The 17,040-nt window shown below is 41.5% G+C and overlaps 2 protein-coding genes across 2 annotated transcripts in view; both read right to left on the bottom strand.

Moving 5' to 3' along the window:
- LOC308473029 (uncharacterized protein) overlaps positions 1–16,477 on the bottom strand; it is a 115,082-nt gene extending 98,605 nt beyond the window's left edge. The window contains exons 1-2 of the mRNA XM_080998278.1: positions 16,183–16,477; positions 15,093–15,255 (exon numbers count right to left, since the gene is read on the bottom strand). Coding sequence (XP_080854404.1) covers positions 15,093–15,255; positions 16,183–16,389 — 370 coding nt within the window. The 5' untranslated portion in view covers positions 16,390–16,477. The remainder of the gene's footprint in view (positions 1–15,092; positions 15,256–16,182) is intronic.
- On the bottom strand, positions 4,713–14,218 carry LOC308473007 (cytochrome P450 2K6-like; the record flags this gene model as incomplete). The annotated part of the gene is made up of 7 exons (XM_080998261.1): positions 4,713–5,147; positions 5,539–5,680; positions 6,050–6,234; positions 9,766–9,913; positions 12,490–12,663; positions 13,203–13,363; positions 14,029–14,218. The coding sequence occupies 7 exons, from the start codon at positions 14,216–14,218 to the stop codon at positions 4,960–4,962; spliced, it is 1,188 nt and encodes a 395-aa protein (XP_080854387.1). The 3' UTR covers positions 4,713–4,959.
- Positions 16,478–17,040: the final 563 nt, after the last annotated feature.

Raw genomic sequence — 17,040 nt, 5'->3', positions numbered from 1 at the left:
CAGTGGCACTATTACGTCCCTTGATCTAGATGCTATACTCCTATTGATGCAGCCCAGAATTGCATTGGCTTTTTTAGCTGCCGCGTCACACTGTTGGCTCATGTCAAGTTTGTGGTCAACCAAGACTCTTAGATCCTTTTCACATGGCCCACCGACGCCCCTTCTCATGGCCCACCGACGTCCCTTCCTGGCCCGCCCCTCGCAGCCCAAGCAGGAAGGAAGCGAAGCACCAGCGGGCAAGCAGGCGATCTGTGGAGCAAGGCTTTTTCCTGGATGACGGGGCAACCCGCCCATGACTCCCAAGCCTACAGTGAGCTGGGGGAGGGGGGAGCTTTGCCACTTTGCCAGCGGCCCCGACAGGCGTAGGCTTGGGAGTCGTGGGCAGGGATACACATGCAGAGTGTCACCCTCCCTCAGGATGTCACCCGGTGTGACCCACCCCCACGCTCAGCCCCTGAACAGAGCTCCAAGGCCTGGGGGTCTCCAGAGCCAAACAGAAAAATACCAAAGACCTCCATATAAAAACCTGGCAACCAAAAGGCTAACACTGTCTAAAAGACTTCTTCAGAAACAACAAAACTACAGTGCAGTTTGGTCAACAACAGTGTCTACCAACTGCAATGAGCAGCCAATATATTATGTTACATAATGTTTCTAGCGAATCATTAATCATCCCTCTGATTTTTTTTTCTTCACAACTATTCAATGCTGTACATTGGATGATTTGCATTTCAGTTTAATGTATACTCAAGTGGGTGGTGCTTACTTGCAGAAACTAATGCTTTCCAGAACATAGCTGTCAACCGTCCCTTATTTGGTGGGAAAGTCCCTTATTCCAGTGCTGTGTCCAGCTGCTGTCCCTTATTGATGATGTCCCTTAAATTTCCCGGGTTTCAAAGGAAGTAGCTCCTCTCCCTCCCTCCCTGCCGGCCAGGGAGGAGGGAGGCTCCAACTGTGTTGCTTGGCTGCGTTGCTCACCCAATAATGAGTCTAAGAACGACTGGGGGGTGTAGCTTGCATGCTTTGTGCCGATCAAATTGGCCACGTTGCCTGGGGACTCGCCTTTGCTCAGCGCTTCCCAGCTGAGAGGTGACGGTGGTTTTCCTTGCCGCATCCCCTTGGCCGGGTTGCTGCGCTGTGGGAACCACCGCTTGAGGCTTCGTTTGGCTGCTGGTTGACTAAAAACCCTTATTTTGGCTGCTGAATCCTTATTTTCAAGGCTGCTGGTCCCTTATTTTCAAATCTGCAAGTTGACAGCTATGTTCCAGAACAGATCCAAATGCTCTTGAAGGCAGCGAAGTCATCATTCAGGATTACCTGTAAACTTAGTTTGTTTGTTACACTGGGAGTAGATAGCAGCATTGTGAAATCATTTGCAGATGAAATTATTATACTTTAATTAGGTACGACTGCATTGTGTCCAGTATTTCCTGAACTTTCTCCCATTGAAACACTCACACATATTTTTCTTTTTAGCATAGTTTTTATTCATTTTTATCTTGAAACTGTTGAACATGGTGGCATTAGGGTATATCTTTGTATACATTAGAGCATATGACATGCAACAATGTGAACAAGGAAGGACAATAACTAAACCGTACATCCTCTCATAGTGCCTAAATCCATTCCTACAAAGGTTATGGGGCCCAGTGAAGACAAAATTCAAAGTATTATAGTGGGTGTGGCTGGATTTTCTTAAGAGAGAAGAGAGATTCAAAGCGGGCATTTTTTCTATTTCCTGGTGAGCACATGGTGACTTCCACTGACTCCAGTGTGAAAGGGATTAGCTCCCTCTTGCCTCTCAGAGCAGTAGCTAGTCCAGATACAGAGAGAAGATGGCTGTTTTATTCTAAGCCAGAAACAGAAAGTCACTTAACTAACTGACAGCATGGAGATGCCAAAGGCAAACCCATCTATTACTACAGACTTTTTAAAGAACCAGGAGGAAACAAAGCCATTGCCTGACAACAACAAATACAGGTCAGCAATACTTTTATACCTGACCATGACATGCAGGTTGGTTATATCAAATGCAGTAATTATTCTGAGCAGAAAAGTGAAAGTTCCTACTGAACACGACTGGACAGCTATCAAGAGAGTTGTCAGACATCTAAATAGTATAATGAACTGTAAATTAAAGTTGCCAACTTACAGTGATCCTGAACTGGTAGGTTACATGGACACTGAATGGGCTGGGGGTGCAAAAAACTATAAATCTGTGGGTGGGTATGTCTTTATGTCTGCCAATGGTCCAATCTCCTGGGGGTAGTTATATACAGAATTGTATAGCCTTGTCTTCTACAGGATCCAAATACATTGGAGCCATCCTGTCTGAACTAGTTAAAGCCAAGCCAGACTGGTGAGCTCCGATTCTAGCGGAACTATTCACTGTGGTGGACAAAACTGGAATTCTGCCTAATTCATGACAGAATTCCATAATTATTCCAATCTTTAAAAAGTGGGACAAAAAGTTACCTTCGAACTATCAACCAATAAGCCTATTGTCAAATATTGGGAAATTGTATGCAAAACATCTATTATCCAAATTAACTACATGGCTTGACCTGAACATCATCACAGACCCAGAGCAGGCAGTTTTTAGGCCAGGAAATCCACTTTACGTAACTGTATAGTGTTATCCCATTTAGCCACCAAGTACATGCGGCACCATAAGGAAGGACTATTTGTGGCCTTTTTAGAGCTTAAGGCTGCTTTTGACTCAGTCGACAGGGGGCTGTTATGGTCCAAACTGGAGATACTGGGCTTAGACCCCAGGTTACTTTACCTGATTAAAAAGCTTTACTCAAATAATACCTGTCGTATAAGAATAACTCCAGGGGACGATGTATCAGACCCTGTTGCTATAAATCAAGGTGTGAAACAGGGCTATGTTCTTGCTCCCTCTTTTTAATCTCTTCTTAAATGACCTTGCCCCATTACTAAAACTGGTGGATGCTCACAGCCCAAAACTCAATGCATCAAAAATTCCCATTTTCCTATATGCAGATGATATGTTTCTGCTCTCACGGACTAGAATTGGCTTAAAGCATTTGTTAAATGCCTGTATTGACTATCTGTCTAGTATGAAAATGAGTATGAATTTTGACAAAAGCAAAATAATGGTTTTCAGGAATTCTCGTAAGAGATATATTTGGGTTTTTTGGTGGGAAACACATCCAGGAGATATTTGAATTCAACTACTTGGGGATCACTTTCCGTCACAGGCTCCGGTGGTCTTCACACTGCTCAGGGGCGGTAAACGCCAACAAGCTGTCCATGCGGGCCATATTGCGCTTCTTTGCAACAAGAGGTAACAAACACATCCCTTCAGCCCTCAAGGCTTTTAATGCTAAAGCCAGAGCTCAACTGCTCTATGGAATTCCAATCTGGATGTCAGGGTTTTCCCAGTCAGCAGAAAGAGTGCAGGCAGCCTTTCTAGTTAAGATCTTTGCTGTCCCATGATGCATACTTTACGCAGCCCTGTGTTTAGAGGGAGGCCAACATAAGCTAGAGACAGTTGCCTTGATGAGTTTTCTTTTATGCTGGCTAAACATCTGTTTTTCAGCAGACAAAGATACCTTACTCAGTGAAGTTCTGTCTGACTCCTTCCCTTCCCAGGGCTACAACTGTTTCGCACAAAGATACGGCAACTCGGGCTTTCAGAGGATCTCCTGGACGGTGCGGCTTTCCCAGTTGCCAAGACCATGTTAAAAACTAGGCTGTGGGGCATAGACTGCAGGAACTAATCTCAGTTGGGGAAAAAACATGCTCCCCTCTTTATTTTCAACTCTCTTGGGTGCAGGAATTTAATCTTAATTATTTACAATTTCCATTTAATGCGCAAGAAAGAAGGGCCTTTTCACTGGCTAGGTTCAATTCTAATCCTTCTAACCTCCTTTGGGGTAGGTTTGCGGGTTTGGCAGAAGGAGACAGGATCTGCCCATGCAATGCCCACCTGGTGGAAACTCTAGCTCACATGGCCCTTAAATGTAAAAGGTATGATGATCTCCACCAACAGTTTCTAGACCATCTATGTATTCCAACATGGAAACCAGAGACGGAGGTTATATGCTTCTTATTACAGGGGAGAGACCAGGAGCTCACCAAGACAGTAGCTAAGTTCCTCTATTTGATTTTTTGTCGCTGAAGTATGCTACAGGATCCTGCCCTTGCTGGAAACCCACAGAGATGAGGCAGATTGCTCACCTCTTCTGCCCTTTGGCGGGTGACTATGCCATTGGGGTGGTGGCGAGATCACACTGGCCTATCTATTCTGAATGTATTCTGAATGTTCTTATGTAATGCCAATAAAGGTTACTTGACTTGACTAATTGGAGCCACAGAAGCTAATACAGTGGTACCTCGGGTTACATACGCTTCAGGTTACAGACTCCGCTAACCCAGAAATAGTGCTTCAGGTTGAGAACAGAAATCGTGCTTCAGTGGCGCAGTGGCAGCTGGAGGCCCCATTAGCTAAAGTGGTGCTTCAGGTTAAGAACAGTTTCAGGGTAAGTACAGACCTCCGGAACAAATTAATTACTTAACTTGAGATACCACTGTATACCCAACTTCCGCAATTTCAGCATAAGGCATGGTTTCCAGACCCTTTCTCGTCTTGGTCACAATTCTCTGCATTCTACCTGGGAATATGATGCTTCAAGATATTTGAAGGTATACCTTAACATGGGAATACATGAAACCAGCTTTGCTGATTGATCTCTATGCCCCAAGTGTCATAAGAACTCAGGGCCAGGTTTTATTTAAGAGATGCTCCAATGCTAGTTTCATGGGATTCGGCAGTATGGCAGGTAAAGGGGAACACTTCAGGTTTGTGACAAAGCATGGACCAATTCCACCGCTAGGCTACTCAACCCAAATACCCTTGCAGAACAGGGGTGTTTTAAGAAAGGCTTGCATTGCACACACAGGTAGGCTAAGCAAGCCAGGAGCTTGTGAACCTTAGAAACGTGGCAGAGCGCAGAGCTGGTGGGGCATGGGAGGTGTTATAACCCCAACAGCAGGAGTAAGATCCAGGTCTTCTTGAGATGTTCCAGGGGGTGGCTGGAAGGTGAATTTCTGCAGGAGACTTGTGAAGAAGAGGAAGAGCTCCATTTTGGCAAGAGTCTCACCTATACATGCTCTCCGACCTGTAAGGACACACAGGCAGCAGAGAAACTGGGTTTAGGCAGTTGCTTACTAACATCCCAAATACTTTAAAGCAGACTAAAATGCAGAGATAAAATAACAGCTCACGGTGCCCATCTTAAAAGAATTATGACCTCCCAATACGAGCCATCCTGCAGTGCTGAAAAACGGGGGGGGGGGGTGTCTTTTCAGCCTGTGGGGCACATTCCCTGGAGAGCAACATTCTAGGGGCCGCACACCAATGGTGGCCAGATCTAGTGGCAGAAATGACCACAGGAACTGATGTGATTCTTACCTTTGCACAATAGGCTACATTCCAGGCATGTAAAAATCCCATTGACTAAGCACACACTATGCAGATATACACAAAAGAAAAAGGGGGAAAAAAGTTACCTGCAGAGAAAGGCATGAAAGCATCTCTCTTTACGAATTTCCCTTCAGAGTTAAGAAAATGTTCAGGATAGAATTTATGTGGTTTCTCCCATTGAGATTCATCGTGCAGCACAGAGGACAGCAATGGTATGATGTATGTCCCCTGCAAAGGCAAAGCAAGAGTTATTTAAAAATAAACATATGTCTCTGGTACAATAAATATTCAGTGCAGGAGAAATGAGATTTGAGTTCATCTGAGAAATGTCTTTAGTTCAAAAAACTTTAACATATAAGTCAGGATCTCCCACCAGAAAAGGTTTGTTTTCCAACCTTGTTCTCCTTCCCACTGAGATGTGTTTAATGGGTTGAAGCTGATGCCTGACAGCTTCCGAATGGTAGATTGCATGCTTGCAGTGCAATCCTATACAAGTCTGCTCAGATGTCACCCACACTGAAGTCCAAGGGGCTTACTCCCAGGATAGCCTTTAAATATATTGTAACTAGTGGGCAGCAGTTCAATGAAATGTATCACCTTTGGAATGAAGTAGCCATTAAGGGTAACATCTGTAGTCGTGGCATGTGGCAGGTTGGTTGGGTTAATATTGGCAAACCTCTGGATCTCATGGACCACGGCATCTGTATAAGGCATTTTTCTTCGGTGTTCAATCCTTGGCTGAGAAGATCCAACAACCTTTGCAATTTCTTCTTGGACCTTTACTGGGGGAAGCAAAAAAGAAAAGGATTAATTTTTCTGCTAAGATTATCTCTTTGATTTGGCTTTTGTCTCTCAAAATACTAATCTCTCCAGCATAGAACTGGAATAAACTGGTTCTCCGATTCCCTGGGCTCACATACTTAATCTCTAGAATGTGACATGGGTATTTTTTAAACAGGACAAACATTTTAGCCAATAACTTGATATACTGATGGAGAGAAATTCATCCAGGATGATTATTAAAATATCACTGCTGGGAATATCCTGAAGTGGTATCTTTTACATATAATGGTAAAAACCAAATATTTCATGATCCTACCGAGCCATACAGATTTTGGAGAAAATATGGTGGAAAGTTAGCTAGAGAAAGAGCATTTGGACAGGAAGAAGAAGATTCAACTGAGGTGGAGGCGAAAGAGAAATAAATTTGGAACAATATGCCTTTGAAAATTCTAACTTGGAATGTAAATAGACTAAATAATAAGACTAAAGGGAACAAAAATTGAACATGTAAAGAAGTTAAACTTGGATAAATAAAACTTAAATAAAAGGTTGGGAAAGGACTTTGTAACTTCTGATGTAACAAAAAGGAGAGGAGTTGTAATGTGTATAAAACCAGGGTTGGACCCAAAACAATTATTCAAAGACCAACAAGGAAGAATATTGATAACCCAGATACCTTCACATGGAGAAAAAGTATTATTAATTGGTGTGTATGCACCTAATGAGGAAAAAAAAACAGATTTTTAAAAGAGGCTAGAAGAAATATTATTTGAAAATTTGAATGAAAAGATTATTTTGATGGGTGATATGAATGGTGTAGCCTCCCTAGATTGGGACAGGAGGCTTCTAAAGATTTGTATACTAAGGTAAAGAGGGCAGAAATTCTATCAAGAACATTATGAGACTACAACTCTATAATAGTGGAATTAAGAACAGGGACAAGTTTCCCGATGAGATGGAGACTAAATGAAAATTTATTAAATGATCAAGTAATATTAGAAAAAGGGGGCAAAAAAATTAAAGGATTATTTTGAAATTAATTTGAACCAAGAGACAGATTCAAAGGTGGTATGGGATGCCAGTAAAGTAGTAATGTGGTGGTGGGGTTACATAGCAACGCGCATAGCAAAGAAATATTAGAGAGCAGAAAAAACAAGAAATTTTACAAGAAATAAAAGGGAAAGGGAAAGAGTTAATAAATTCCCCTTGAAAAGAGATAGTGAAACAGGATATCAATATGTTGCAAATGCAATATTCAATTATAATAAACCAAGAAATAGAGTGGAAAATTAAATATTTAAACAGAAACAATTTAAACAGGCTAACAAGCCATGGAAACTATTAACTTGGCAAATAAAGAAGAAAAAAGAAAAAACCTGCATTAATAGAATAAATGTAGGAGGTAGAGTTGTGCAAAAACTGAAAGAAATAAGAAATCAATTTGTGAGGTTTTTATACAGAACTATATCGAGCTAATATGAGGTAATTTAGAAGAAGTGGGTAGATATTTAGAAGACAGCAGACTACCTAAGATACCAAAAGGTAAAATGTCATTTGTTAATGGACCTGTCACAATGATGGAATTACAGCAAGCAATTTTAAACGGTAACTTAGGGAACGTACCCTGACCTTATTGACTTTCATCAATATAATATAAAAAATTAAAGGATTACTTAATACAACGTTTAAAAGATATTATGAATACATCTTTGAATACAGGAAAGTTACCCAAATCCTGGAAGAGTGCATGCATAACTTTGATTCATAAGCAAAATAGAGATCTAAAGCTGGTTAAGAACTATCAGCCTATTTCGTTGTTGAATAAAGATTCTAAACTGTTTGCAGACAAAATAGCTAATGGGTTGAAAACTGTATTAAAAGAGGAAGGAATGGTTGTTATTGAAGAATCCACATATTTTAGATTTGGAAGGTCATGATATCATTTTTGGTTGGCACATTTATTTGTGGTATGGAAAGGTGAAAGTACATAAAGGTTTTACAAACCATACAATCATAATATTAAATATTATAAAACAGAAATTCAATTAAAATTAATTTTAAAAATGCAAACCATATAATTGGGGGGGGGGGTATAGAGTATGGGATCAGTATAAAAACCTGTTGGAGACCAAAACACCACTATGGCTTTCAGCTTTGGAAGCCATAGCGGTGAAAAAGAAAAACATGATGGAAAATTGGGCAACATAGAAATTTAAGTGGAGAAGGTGGAGAATTGAAATTAAAATAATGATTTATCAGAGATGTTAACAACATGATTACAATATCATCATTTGAATGAAGTATTTTAAAAGGATATATAGCAGGGGGTTGGGGATGAAACATCACACTTGAAAGAGACCTGTTAAACTGTAATGTTAAAGTGATATCTAAAATGTATAAAATATTATTGGAATGGGAGACAAAGGAAGAACAAGTGAAATCTTCAATGATACTCTGAATAATAAAGGTAAAGGTAAAGGTACCCCTGCCCGTACGGGCCAGTCTTGACAGACTCTAGGGTTGTGCGCTCATCTCACTCTAGAGGCCGGGAGCCAGTGCTGTCCGCAGACACTTCCGGGTCACGTGGCCAGCGTGACGAAGCTGCTCCGCCAAACCGGCACCAGAGCAGCACACGGAACGCCGTTTACCTTCCCGCTAGAAGCGGTACCTATTTATCTACTTGCACTTAATTGTGCTTTCGAACTGCTAGGTGGGCAGGAGCTGGGACCAAATGGAGGGAGCTCACCCCACTGCGGGGATTCAAACCGCCGACCATGCGATCGGCAAGTCCTAGGCGCTGAGGTTTTACCCACAGCGCCACCCGCGTCCCTGCTCTGAACAATAGTTATTGGTAATAATACAGAAATGGCCGGATGGGAAAGTTTATCGAACATGGATATAAAATTTACATAATGTTATAGTTTAAGAGAAAATTATATGAAAGCGTTATATAGATGGTACTTAACACCTAGTAGATTGGCTAAAATGTATAAATCCAACTTGAATATGTGCTGGAAACGTAAAGAGAAAGAAGGTACCGTTATTCATATGTGGTGGTCTTGTAATAAGGTTAAAGCTTACTGGGAAATGATATATAATAAAATAAAAAAGATGTTTAAGATGTTTAAAAAACCAGAAGATAACATTTTTTTTAAAAAAAAGTAAGGAATGGAAATGGTTTATTGAATATTTACAAACAAACTGTAAACATACGAAGACATTGGCAGGATTAATGTAAAAACCTGCAGTCTCAATATATATATGGGATCTATACAGGAATATATATCTAAAATAATATGTTGAGATAATTTGGAGTATGCAGGAATATGAAATGAAATGTAAAGTGCCACAGAAAGAGGGAGAAGGGAGTCCAGGTTGAAATGTTAAACTTATGACTGAACAATTGTTGTTATACATACACACACACACACATATGCAAATTATAAACATTTTCTCTCTCCAATAGTTACATATAACTGGAATTAAGATATCTCAGAATAATGGGAGCCAACCCAATTAAGAGCACTCACTCTGAATTTCAGGATATTTCATCATTAGAAACAGTCCCCAGCGCAGTGTGGTAGAAGTGGTCTCCATGCCAGCAGCTATTAAGTTGGCCACAACAGTTTTTAAGTTTTCGTTGTGGAAATATGCATTTGTCTTGTTCTTCTTCTCCTCCTGGGTTGCAAAGAGTATGAATGGGTCAAAACGAATGGAGTGAGAAAATTTCATATGCAGAGATAAAAATGAATACCTGACAGGACCTGATGATCAAAGTATTGCTTCTTGCTGAGCAGTGAGAGATTCCAGGTTTCCAGACTATGCGATGATGATGGTATAGGGTTTATTTACACATATATACAACCCGAGCCTAAGATAGAAGGGCTCAGCATCAAGACCCCAAAATGTCTTGCTTCTCCATAGTCACAGCTGTTGCCCTCCATCTACCAGCTAAGAGAGGAGGTTGGGGAAGCTTGGCAGTCCAGCTCCTTCTTCTTTGATACTCATAGTGGTGCTTAACTCCTCAGCCAAATGCCTTTGTTTAGACCAGTGGTAGTCAACCTTTTTATAACTACTGCCCACTAATGCATCTTTCCTGATGGTAAAATTTTCTTACCGCCCGCCAGTGTTCAATGAAAGGAGGATTCAGCTTGTGATGTAGAACCCCTACCGTCCACCTAGAATGCTGAAACGCCCACTAGTGGGTGGTAGGGACCAGGTTGATAACCCCTGGTTTAGACCAGGCATAGGCAAAGTCCAGCCCTCCAGATGTTTGGGATTACAATTCCCATCATCCCTAACCACTGGTCCTGTTAGCTAGGGATGATGGAAATTGTAGTCCCAAACATCTGGAGGGCCGGACTTTGCCTATGCCTGGTTTAGACAAAGGAACTAGTGGTAGTATTTACGTGACACGTATATGGCCCTCATCTCACAAAGAAACTTGTCTGACTGATTCAACAATAGATTCAATTCCATTAGAATTAACCCTTACTGGGTACGAGATCCCCACAATTTGGAACGTACTCAGGCATCATGCTGACTGACCCCATAAACCTGCAACAGTATTATATGATTACATACATGGAAGGCAGCATTTCTGGTGAACACTTGTGGAGATCTGAAATCAGGGTTACCATAAAGTGTTGCTTTTTGCTGACATATATCGTTCTCAGCTGAACATCTCATAAGATCTTTAATGTATTTACTCATAGTTTAAACTGGAAAAATGACTCAGAAATACCACATATTCATCTGGAACTGTTTCATTAAACTGAGATAGACAATGTGGTGCCCTCCATATTTTGGAGAGAGCAACTACCTTCAGCCACACTTTTCAACACCTGTAACACAAATAGAGTTGCTGGTTGTAATAGCTGCCTGTCCTGCTGGGAGTCAGAGGGGAGTGAAGAGAGGAAGGAGTTCTTCCAATTGTTCATTCAATAGTTGCCGTACGGCACCAACCAACAGTGGTGTGTTTTTCAGGATATTCACCATACTGAGCACTTTTTCTAAGATCCACACAGTCCTTGCTTATCAGGGATACATTCCTAGCATTTTTCTCTCACAACGGCGCAGCCATGCAGTTTCACATTACAACCAGCAGATTCACAAGTGAGGCAGAGGATCAAAAGAAGAGTGAAATAACATTAAAACTTCTTAGCTGTTTAGAACCTTTATTTGATACATATGTTAAAAGATGCTTTTCAACAACTTATATTTCCACTATTACTTTGCTGCATATTTTGTGATTTTTAAATCTCTGCTAGAGTTCTCTCATGAAACAGTATTTGCCCCAAAATTGGATCTTAGCACCCAATAATTCTACTTTCTACCATTTTCCCCCATTGTACAAACACCTACTCTCCCAAATGGCCATCCTGCCTATCTAAAAGAGGCTCAGCCTCAGACTGCCATGTATTTGCAGCAGGACAAGCTAGAAACCAAAAAAGAGGAGAATTTTTTAAAAGAGAAAACAAAAAGAAGGGGGGAGGATTATAATTCTAAGCTCTTTATCACTTATACCTTAACCCTACAGGCAGTGTAGATTGAAAATTAAAAGCAAATTCAGACCTATATATATTATAACTTTTCCAACCCTTTAAAAATAATTTCCAACCTGTTATTTAGAACTCTGTCGTCACCCAACCACCTGTTTCCTTTTCTGGGTGCTAATTAATTGGTAAACAGAAACTCCAATTCATATTCATTTCCAATCTTAGTAATGGTTAAAAGAACTGAAGCCATAATTTAAGGGTGATTGGTCAGTGCATGGGCAAATGTTTTTTCCTTGCTCCAAGATGCCTCCCCACCCTCAAAGTTTCCTATCTCCTCCAGTGTGAAAAACGCCTTCTTCCTAGCACACAAGGCATTTTCCCATCCCCCTTGTATCAAAAGGGAGTCTGGCAACCATTACCTCTTATCACTGCATAATTATCTCTCTTGGCAGAAGCTCCAGCAGCTGATGGTCAGTCTGACATAATTCCACCCCTGGAAACTCATATACGCCCATTGGCCTGTTTATTTGATCAGGGAATTTTTTTCAGAAATGTTGGTGAGCACACAACCTTTGCCCCTGCAGAGGTAACTTCTGTAACACATTAACAATGGCTGACTATTGGGAAATGGTAGGAAGTATGCCATGTTGGTCCCTTCTGCAATAAGACTTCCTGACTACTCCTTATGCATTCACTTGCAAACACAAATTGAAAATGGCAACGCTTATTCTGGGCCAACTTAAAAGACTCCATTACCTCTTGTTTTTGGATAAGAAATGAGTCAATAAAGCTCCTCTGGTCATTTTCATCCAGATCTCTGAGGTGTTTTATGAAGGTGGCATTTATGAAGGCAAACAGCTCATCTCTGTTTTGATTGAAAGTCTTAGGAGCCCCCAAAAGAAAACCAAGAGCAGGAAACATGTTATACAGCTGAAAGGATAAACATGTGAAAAAAGGAAAAGAGACATTAGGAAAGCCCAGTACAGTTCTCTCAGCTGGGTCTCTCAAAGCATGATTGCCCAAATACAACACAAAGCTCTTGAATGGCATTTGGAATGGGGGATGGGGTAACTCAGCATAGCATAATTTACGTGCAACCCCAAAATAATACGCAATGGCAGTTTTCCTCTGGAGGTTCGCCTTCAGAGAGGGAGATCTGCCCTTGGAGGCCCCTTCTGAGCCATCATGGAACCAACTATCACTTGTTCTTCCTTGTCCTTGGAGTCCTGATGGCAGTGAGACAAGAAAGGGTGTGCGCAAAAGAGACTTTATTATAGTTATGGGATGACTGTGCCATGTGAGTTTTCTAAATATTTTGAATCATCACCAAGTTTCTCAAGAGACCAATATTCTGTGTTTTGTGGTGAAACCTGAACAATATACAATAAACATGTTTCCCTGCCCACTTTGCATACACTGTTATTACAATCAACTGTTTGTTTGTTTTAATTGGAAAAAAAATAGATTACCATGACTGAAGAGCTTCCAAAAAGTTGGGCATTTTCATTAGTCAACTTCAGAAGTCTTATGTATGTGGGATCTTCATAATCAAATCGCTTGCCTAGTAGTATGGACACTATTATATTGGCAACAGCTGCATTCATAATTGTGGTGGTCTCAGTCGGGTTTCCTATACATGAATATGACAATTAAACAAAAATATTCTGTTGAAATTCCAAGTATGGAAAGGGCATTGTTTTTAAGTCTGCTCTTTGTTGCCTTAAATCGCTACTGGCAGCTTCCCTATGTGTAGACCTCCTTTATCAAAGAAACTGATCCTAAGTGCTGCTGGATGTGGCCAGAGCTGGGCTAAGAAATGCTTAAAGGGGCTTGGAAGTCACAGCAGCTATTGGAGTATAATCTACACACTACAGAAGAAACAGACCGATTACGTCTCCACAGGAAACCCTGGGAACTGTATTTGTGGAGTTAGCGATAAGTATGGGCTCATCCACACTTCCACTTCACACACGCTTTCTAGGTATGGTTGAAGCATTTCTCCCCTTTCCCCATTCCTTTCCAAGGGGGAACCCACTCTTTAGCAGTAGATCAGAACCAATGGCAACTGGAGAAAGCCCAAATTGCTCAACATGTGTTTTTTCTGAAGGGAAAGCAACGGGAGAAGAGGATATGTGGATGAGCCCTGTGGAACACAACACTCTAAGCACCTTTAAAGTGCTATGCTTATGCAGTGGTTTGACTTCACCCCTGGAGGCACACACTTCTGGAAGTTAGCAATATGTAACACGATACTATGGTAGTGTAGCTATGCACCAGAGGAAAACACCAACCCACCTTCGTAAGATTCAAATTTCTTTATCAGGACACTGCATTCCTCAACAATTCTATCCTCGATGGACCTCTTTCCCATTCCGTAGTCCCGTAATGTGCTTACAGCAAACCGCCGCATCACTTTCCAGTTCTCACCATTAGACAGAACTATACCTGAAGAGATGGGAAGAAAGGTTCGTGTCTGCATGGTCATTGTACAAAAATATCAATAAATTATGTTCTGCATTTCTTCTACGGAACTGAGAATGGGTCCCAGCTATTCTCCCATTCAGACTCAGACTTCTGAGCTTTGACAAAGTAGCTGGTAGATGTGCCATCAAAGCATGACCTGAGAACACATCGATAGATAGGATAGAATAGAGGGTTGTTTGTACATGTCAGGGGTCCCAGCAGCACTCAGCTTGTTACTTTGTAATCCATGGGTGGACATTATGCCTCCTTCGTGTTTCCTCTCTGTATAGACTGGACCAGAAAATGGTTAGTCAGTTTCCACCCGGTGTGTGGCATTACTTTTCCATGGGATGATTATTGGCAGGTACCATGCTGAGGAGAACTACCATGAGGAGGCATGGCTGGAGCTGCCTCTTCCCCCTCACCCTGAATCTCCCCAGGAGCAGGAGGACAGTATAGATTTAGATCGGTGGTTTGCAGAGGGGCATAGCTGAGAAGGCAAAAGCTGGATGGAGTTAGGAGAAGAAACACTGGAAAAGAGAGGGTTTACACATTCACAGTCATTGGATAACATCCTCCCCCCCTCGATCTAGGAGGGCTCAGAAAGTCTCCGAACAGAAAGCACAGCAACTACATGCTCAGGTTATGAGATGTAGGAGTGACGTGGATGGATAGGGATGGCAGGGGGGGGGAGCCTTAATTGGGAGCACCACCATTCTAGCGGGAGGCATTTGTTGTCCCTTGCTGTGATTATTGAAGAATTCTAACTGGTAAGAAGACTCTGTTTCCTTTGTTCTGCTTATCTACTGCCATGGGTGGAGGAAGCCAATTCCCTGAAGCCTGACAATTATTCACAATTCACATTACCAGTTTCAATAAAAAGGGAAGTGCCTCACCGAAGTCTTGTGCAAGCCCTTGAAATAATGGAACGATGGGCCTGTCTGCAAATGCGTCCGCCTGATTAACCAGCGCCTCCTTTACTGTCTCATATCCTGCCAACACCACAGTTTTTCGGGGTCCCATTTGGATGCTGAAGATGGGGCCATATTGCTTTGACAACTGGAATTCAATGGAAGAAAAAATGGGAAACAGAGTATACCCAAAGAATATATTAATGTAAATAATCTCTGACAGAACTCACTGCATTAGCTTGCACATTTACCTAAGAGAAAAGACTCTTTTATACATTCCACAGAATCTAGTAGCAAAGTTTTCCTATTTTTTTCAGCTTTTTTCAATAACTACTATTGAACTCAGTAGAAATTACTTCCATGTCATTGTGCCTTGGACCGAGCTGAAAACATATGACTTAAGAATAGTAATTTTGTGGAATGAATTCCCTTTTTATATCTTTGCAAATCACCATGCAAAACAGAATCCAAATAACACAATGATAAAGTAAAAGAGCATTGTCTATGCTCTTCAAAACATTTGCTACTAATAGCTGTAGCAGCAACATTTGCTGGACTCATGATACAGCAGCTCAGCCCTTTCATCCAGTTCAGTTGTGGTGCAGCCGCACAAATATTGGTTAGGCATGCTCAGGAAGCCAGAACAAAATAGGCAGTTGTAAGGATAAAAGTGATTATACCTTTAATGGCACCTCTCAAATTTAGTTTAGAAGATAGGCTCAAGGAGGAGGCTGGGCTGGGCAAGATTTGCATTGGCACTTTTGCATCCTTGAAAATGGAGGCAATCGTGATTCGACACCAGACACCCCCAGACATCTTGTTCAAATTACCAGTTATAAATTGCAACTAGGTCCTATGACTATTTATTGGGAAAGATAAGAGGATGTTCTGTAGCACAAAAAGGGGAGATGAGATTTATAGGCTCTAAAAGAACAAAATGTAATGTAATATGTAGTAGTAGTAGCAGTAATAATAATAATAGTAATAATAATAATAATAATAATAATAATAATAATAATAATAATTTTTTACCCCTCTCATCTGACTGGGCTGCCCCAGTACCCTTCAGCCTTGCCATGAGAAGAACTGGAAGCTTTACCTTTAACATGGTTCTGTAAGGCCTCTTGAGATCCATGATGTGGAGATTCCCAATGAGAGGTAAAGGCCTTGGACCTGGTGGAAGATTTTGGGAGCTCTTGTTCCAAAAAGCGCCCAGTTTCAAAACAAAGTAAACCATAAGGATAAAGAGGAACAATGCTGGAATTGTCTCTGTCCAATCCATTTTGTTTCAAGCACTTTTTTTTGCAGTGGTTATAATGAAAGCTACAGGGTAGTTTGGTCAAAGACAATGTCTTGCAACTGCAGTGAGCAGCATATATATTATGCTAGGTACTGTCTCTAGTGAGTCATTAAACCACCCACTAAAACTGAAAGTGTCCTGCTTTGTCCCTCCAATTTTTTCTTCTCCTCCACAACTATTCAAAGCTGTATCTTGGATGATTTGCCTTGCAGTTTAATATTTACTCAAGGGGGTACTGCCCACTTCCACAAACTAATGCTTTCCAGAACAGATTCAAACTCTCTTGAATCTGGCCGCAGACCTGTCACTCAGGATTATCTGTAAAATTAATCTGTTATAATGGGAGTAAAGGGCAGCATTGTGAAATTCTTTGGAGTAATAATTGAACTGCATTTAGGGATGGATGTTTGAATGTGCACCAGTGTGGACTTCCAGTGAGGCAAGATGGCAAACTCCACAGCAGCATGGAGCCTCTGAGGACCACAAGCACCAATGGCGCTGCCTGGCTGGTGCCCGCACTGCCAACTCGGCCGCTGCTGCTGCTGTAACCAGTAGGTTAGCACGGGGCCCAACACGACAACCAGGGAGGCTGCACCTTCCAGTCTCCCCAGTGGCCTTCACCCCACTGGGACC

Source organism: Podarcis pityusensis, assembly GCF_964106645.2.
Source record: "Podarcis pityusensis genome assembly, chromosome: 3".
NCBI lineage: Eukaryota > Metazoa > Chordata > Lepidosauria > Squamata > Lacertidae > Podarcis > Podarcis pityusensis.
Note: the sequence above shows the minus strand (reverse complement) of the source record. Positions and strands in the feature narration are given on the sequence as shown.